The sequence below is a fragment of the Myotis davidii genome, unplaced genomic scaffold, assembly GCF_000327345.1.
Source record: "Myotis davidii unplaced genomic scaffold, ASM32734v1 scaffold277, whole genome shotgun sequence".
NCBI lineage: Eukaryota > Metazoa > Chordata > Mammalia > Chiroptera > Vespertilionidae > Myotis > Myotis davidii.
In genome coordinates this window covers 3,824,057-3,830,971 of record NW_006289214.1, presented here as the reverse complement: position 1 = coordinate 3,830,971, position 6,915 = coordinate 3,824,057, and the positions used below count along the sequence as shown (strand labels likewise).

The following is a 6,915-nucleotide window of genomic DNA, read 5'->3' as shown; positions in this document are numbered from 1 at the left end:
GGAAGATAAAATCTTAAAGGCAAAGGATGTGCTCCTTCTTCCTCTCTTCTGGCTTTCTGCCACATGAACTATGGTTGTGATAGCAAGAGGTACCTTAGGACATCAGGACATCAGGGTACATAGATAATTCAACCATCGGGTTTTAGCATTACTGCACATTTTCCAAACAAGAAGTATCGGCAACTTCTTTTCATACTATCTCATTCAGGGCATTTGTAAATCAAACAGCTTTGGAAGACAGAAACAGTGTCTTTCTTTGGGACAGAGAGCAGAATTATTTCTTCTCCAGAATAATAATGTCTCTCTTCAGAGCAAAAGTTGGGTAGGTTTGTTGGCATTCTCTTTTAAAGAATATTTCATAAACTCGTGACCTTCAAGTGTGAGAAAAACCCACTGTGTGTCAGCATTTACCCGAGTCTCTCTGCATCAGTCTGGTGGGACATGGGGGGATGAGAAGCAGCAATATGAACATGAAGCTCATACTACCTATTGTGCAGTGAGTAATAAAGTCATTTTTCTCTGACCCAGGAATCATGTGTCTTCTTTCAGCTGTGGTAGGGAATCTGTTAGTTGCCAAGTAGGGTTAAATTCAGACTCTTAACAATTCATGGCAAAGGGTCAGACTCTACATATGACACAGTTATAAATGGGAACAGCCTGGTTCTCAGTACCTACAAAGCCACTTTACACACATTTCACCCCTATCCTAATACAAGATTTCTTTCCTGCAACTGCTATTTTGTAGTTACTAGAATAGTAAATATGTGATACTCAGATAGGCACATGGCAGCTAGACTTCAACACACTGACACCTGGTCGCTAAACTTTAGGTAAAACTCTTCGGCATGCTGAATAAACACAGACATTAGGGAAAGCAGTAGGGGAGACTTAGATTCTTGCCATACTCAGCAAAATTCTACAAGAGTTTGCTAAAGTAAGGAATATTTCTGATTCCCTGCCAATGTTTGGCTTCCAAGGGAAATACTAGTTAATATGCACAGCAAACTGAACTATGACCTTGATGATCTCTAAGAATATTGTTTTTTGCCCTTTTCTCATTGCCTCGGAGTGAAGTTTTAACTCTATAGCAGGACACATAATCACCCCCACCCCCCTTCATTCTCCTTTTAATCTTCTCATTCTACCAGCTGTATCTCTTCTTTCCCTCCCATCACTACAACCTCTTCCATCAACATGACATACCTGCCACTCTTTATTTGTCACCTTCTATGACCTTTCATGACCCTTGTCTTTACTCATAATATTTTCCTACATGTAATGCTTTCTCCTTACTTCATCTTTCAAATTTCTACTCATCTTTCAACTCTGAGTTAAAATGTCAAATTTCCTTTCTCACTGTGAAACTGTCAGCTGTCACTTCCTATGTTGTCAGGGTAGAGTTTCTTCTTCGCTCTTCAGATTCTCAACATCTAACTTGTCCTTGTAGTAACAAAGCAGGAAATCAATCTACACTATATTTAAATAGATGGTGAGGGAAGATCTGAGAAGATAATCTTTGATAATTGTCCATAAAGTTTGATGCATACCTTTTAGCATTTATTCTAGCTGCTTATAATATAATGTTTATATCCTTGGTTATTTTTATAAACTTAATGTAATTACAGTAATAGTTATTATTATTGTTGTTATTTATTTTTACATTTAAAATTTTAGTCACTTAGCAAATTTTCTTTTCAAAATAAGTGGATTATAGATAGTGGTTAATAACAGATATTTGTAAAGTACACAGTTTTCAAGGTCTTTTTCAAATACTGAAATACATTTATTAATTTTAACAGTAGATCCATAAAGCAGTCCTAAAGGACACTATCATATATTTTACATAAGTTAAGTTTTCTGATTTCTTTTTCACAGCTTGTTCTTGAGGGGGGAAAAAAAAGGTTTATTTATTCTTTTCAACTAGTTTTTCCCTAACATTATCAACAATTTATGTTATATTATTAAAGTTACAATAATTTTATTACTGATCTGTAGACTATATAATACCATGAAGGGCATTAAAAAGGCTAGATATAAAGTGAAAGAAACCACTGATAATCTAGCTTTGGTAAATCATTTACAAAGTAATAGTTATATAGACATATAAAATACTTATTTTACAAAAGAAACTGTCAAAAATTAGGTCATTTGTATGAAAGCATTACATAAATTTCTTTCTTCTATAATCCCTGGTGTTATTAGACTTTATTAGGGGAGGTTTACATAGAAGAGAGACTGAATGAATAGTGGTTTGTAATATATGTAATTATATTAAAGAATCAATTATGATATAGCAAACTTTATGGGATTGTTTAATTTCCATATAAAAGCCTATACTAATAGGTTCAATATTGACTTTTATGTTATAAGCAATATGTTATATTAATTACCATTACTTTTATATACATTTAGCTATATATTTGTATATGTTAGCATATTTAATATTCTTAGAAAAAGAAAATGTATGATAAATTGCTGCACAGGAATAATATATTATTAGAAACACTGAGTTCAGATGTAGCAATACCATAATTTATCACTGTTATATGTATAAATAAATAAAACAGCTTAAAGTCAACAATTTCTTTAAAACAATAGATAAAAGAGGGGATGCTTTTCTTATATATAAACTATGTGCTTCATGAGAAGATTTCCAAAAAGCAAAATTCCTGCAAAAATATTTAGTTAAATTTTAATAATAATACATTAAGCTTATTGTAGACTTCCCTTGAGTTAGATCTTCAATATAAGTAAAATGAAAACATAAGTGAAGTTCAGATTTCAGAAAGTTTTTAGGAAGATAAAATCTTCTGAGTGAATAATTATTTCACTTCTGGGTGCTTTTGCAGGCTAAATTGTTTGATATTTGTTCTACAAAATGCTCTTATTAGTTAATATCAACATGTTGCAAGACTGAGAGCTGGCCGACAACTTGTTGAGTAATCAAGCGAAAAAGCATTATGTCCATAACGGCACACTCGGGGAATCAGAAACACTTTATTGTGGCAGGCATTCAAAGAAACTTAAACAGCTTTAAAAAATAACTCTCCAGGATTTGAATCAGTTTAGCCATCATATTTTAGAGTTAGTAAAATATAATAGAGCATAAATTGGTAAATATAAGGCCTGTATTAAATTATATTCTAAGCAGTAATGTCTTCCTGAACATTTATTTATAAATTGAAAAGTACTCAATTGTCTATTTACCAATATATTAAGCATAATATCCACTAATAAGACAAAAATTTCCTAACATCTAACCATATTAAAACCCAAGCAAGTATTATCACCCTCTGCTCAAAAAATGTCTTATGGCTTCCTGTTTCACTCAGAGTGAATGTCTACAAATAACTGTATGAGGTTCACCCTGTACTCCTTACCTCTCACCTCATCTGCCACTCCTCCCTCAATGTCTGCTCCAACCACTCTGGCTCCCTTGCTGCTCCTGGACCTTGGTAGTCACTTGTTCTGTCTGCTTGGATCTTCTCTGGCAGATATTCCTTTATTCACATCCAACCACTATTGTCTTCTTCAAATTTTTGTGCTAACATCATCTTCTCAGTGAGAACTTTCTTGATGATATCTTTAAAATTATAACCACAATCCCTCTCTTACCGTTGCACACTTGACCCCACTTCCCTGCTCTATCTACGTCTACAACACCCAGTCTTTATAAAGAAATATATGTGTTTATTTTATATGTTATGTCTACCCCTTATTCCAGAAGTATTAAGTGCAGGGATATTTATCCTGTTTTGTTCATGGATATATCTGCAAAACTTTAGATGATGTGTGTGGCATAACCTAGGCATTGAAAAATATGTGTTGAGTGAATTAATAAATAAATGTAACTCTGTACCTCACTGTGATGAAATTTTCATAGCGATGACAAATAGAAAAGATCTATTTTATTATAAATAGTATATTTTTACTCATTTAAGTATCATTTATGCTGTAGCACTTATTTTCCCAGGTATGTAGCATACTTGTCATTAATGAAATAACTGTAGGAAAATGAGTGTACTAAGGAATAAATTTCAGCAATATTCAGTCAGATTAACATGACTACACACTTTTTTCCTGTAAAGACTTATCTATGTAACACATTAGCTATAGGTTAAGCACTGATTAAGGAAGCTGATGTTATGACAATACTTGCTTAGAAATTCCATTTAGTTAGTGTTCTAAACAGTAGGGACAGAACACAAGAAGTGGGCATGATTTATTTGCCAATGCAAACCAATTGCTTATCAAGTAAGATAATCAGTGTTCTTTTGATTATGGGAATTTTCAAGGAAAATTGGGGGTAAACATATCTTATTCTATATTTTAAATAATTCCTTAATATGTATTAAAATGATATATTAAAATATTGAATTAGTATGGCAAAAGCAGTATAAATCTACCTAACATCCCAGAAATAACTGAGGTTAGAAAATTATAGTTGTTTTAATTTCATCTGGTATTCTGTATATTAGAATGATGGGAACTCTAGGCTTATGCAGTTATTTATAAAGTACCTCTAACAAAAATTTCCATGTGAAGGAGTATTTCAAATATATTTGAGACTCGTACTGTGCTTAAATTTATTTATAAATGACATTTCTCTTTTTACATTTTGTCATCCATACTATAGTATTAAATCATGGTTTTCCAATTGTGTTTTCTAGGTTGTACTCAGTTGGAGGCCGTGATGGAAGTTCATGTTTGAGTTCAATGGAGTATTATGATCCTCATACAAATAAGTGGAACATGTGTGCTCCAATGTGTAAAAGAAGAGGGGGTGTTGGAGTAGCCACATGTGATGGTTTCCTTTATGCAGTAGGAGGTCATGATGCTCCTGCTTCAAATCACTGTTCCCGGCTACTTGATTACGTAGAAAGGTAAGACCTCAAGGACACTGCTAAAGTGAGAGACAGTGCAAATTATACTGATGCCTAGTCCAAGGGATTGCAAAAACTAGATTTAGGAAAGGTAAATTCAACCCCTAGAGCTTCCTCTCTCAATCTCTCTATCTCTCTCATTTTCCACTGCTAAATTCTTGGGGAAAATGACAAAGAAAATTAATATGATGAGGCTCCACTTTTACCATGAATACCTTGTATAAATGCTACCAATGAAATGATATTTCATACAAATATTCTCTTCTAACTTTACTGTATAATGTATTGAAATGTTGTTTGTGAACAGAGACATAAATAATTCAGCCTAGGAATACATTTATGGTGCAAAATTAGATTTAAATAAGCATAGCTATTTTAAGTTATAGGAGTGCAGTGGGTATAAGCTGCTTAAGTAATGCAAAAGCACATGGCATTACCCTGATTCTTATTCAAGCTCATACTATGTGGCAGATTAATAGCATTTTTGTACTTTCTACAACATATATTCTGTATTAATGATTTCACATGTACATCACCAATAAATCAAGGTACGTCTGTAAAATTATTTTGCACATATGATGTAAAAATGTTTATAATTATAGGCAAATAAATCATTAGGAATAGCAAGAAGTCATGTACAAAGCTGTTTTAAACATAAATAAATGGGTGGATATGTAGATCGGCAAATTTTATTATAGGACAATAATTCTTATGGAAATGTAAAGGTAGTATATAATGGTGGTGTTAAACTACATTTATGTAATATTTATGAAAAAAATGTAAAGAGTCAGGCTGCCTTACACACAAAGAACTCTGGCATTTCAAATCAAATGAGGTAACAAGACAGAGACTGAGCATGAGCAGGAACGTTAGAAGAGTTGATGAAACAGAGAAAACTAATTCTGTAGCCAAGCCTCACTCCATGGACAACATCTTAGGGGACAAAATCAATATCCAAAATATGCAGTAAGTTCTAGGAAATTTAGGCCCAAGAGGTGCACTCCATTAGAAAAATCACATTCACCTATTTACTTATTCAATATATATTTCAGGTGTATTTTTCACGGTGCTACATAGAGCTTAAAATGTATTGGAAGAAAGAGACAAAGAAATAGCTAATTCGAACTCTTTAAGATCAAAAACAAAACTAGAAACCAGACAATGGATCAGAAAAGATGCTGAAAGGCATCAGTCTACTGCTGCCTAATAACAGATCAGGACCACCTTCACCCTCAAATTGGCATCCAAGTAATGAGAACTGGTAGGAGAGGGGTGTCAAGACAACGGGAACCTACTACGCCTGCCTTTGTAATACCCGCTCTTGCTTCTTAGAATCTTTTCTTGTGTAGTAGCCAGAAGGATCTTTCCATAATGCACATTTGATCTGAAAGTACACGAGTTTTCATTAGTGTCAAATATCAATTCTATATAATAAAGAGGTAATATGCAAATTGACCATCACTCCAACACACAAGATGGCCACCCCCATGTGGACACAAGATGGCTGCCATAAGATGGCCAGCAGGGGAGGGCAGTTGTGGGTGATCAGGCTGGTGGGGGAGGGCAGTTGGGGGTAATCAGGCTGGCAGGGGAGGGCAGGTGGGGGGGGAACCAGGTCTTCAGGAGAAGGCAGATGGGAGCAACCGGGCCTGCAGGAGGGGAGGGCAGTTGGGGGTAATCAGGCAGGCAGGGGAGGGCAGGTGGGGGGGAACCAGGTCTTCAGGAGAAGGCAGTTGGGAGCAACCGGGCCTGCAGGAGAGCAGTTAGGCATCGATCAGGCTGGCAAGGGAGTTGTTAGGGGTGATCAGGCTGGCAGGCAGGCGAGCAGTTGGGAGGGGTCCCAGATTGGAGAAAGAACAGGCTGGGCTGAGGGACACCCCCTCCAAAGTGCATGAATTTCTTGCACTGGGCCTCTAGTGTTATAATAAAAAATATTTGTTTTACATGAATTTTTTCACTAAACTAGGTTCTATGTGCTGATAATGATCAAGATTTGCTTGTCTATGCCCATGTTCCTATAGTGGCACAATCT

The 6,915-nt window shown here is 35.0% G+C and overlaps 1 protein-coding gene across 1 annotated transcript in view; it reads left to right on the top strand.

Annotated features, from left to right (window-relative positions):
• Positions 1-6,915, top strand: part of KLHL1 (kelch like family member 1) — a 257,625-nt gene that overhangs the window by 222,044 nt on the left and 28,666 nt on the right. The window contains exon 9 of the mRNA XM_006761432.2: positions 4,671-4,883. Coding sequence (XP_006761495.2) covers positions 4,671-4,883 — 213 coding nt within the window. The remainder of the gene's footprint in view (positions 1-4,670; positions 4,884-6,915) is intronic.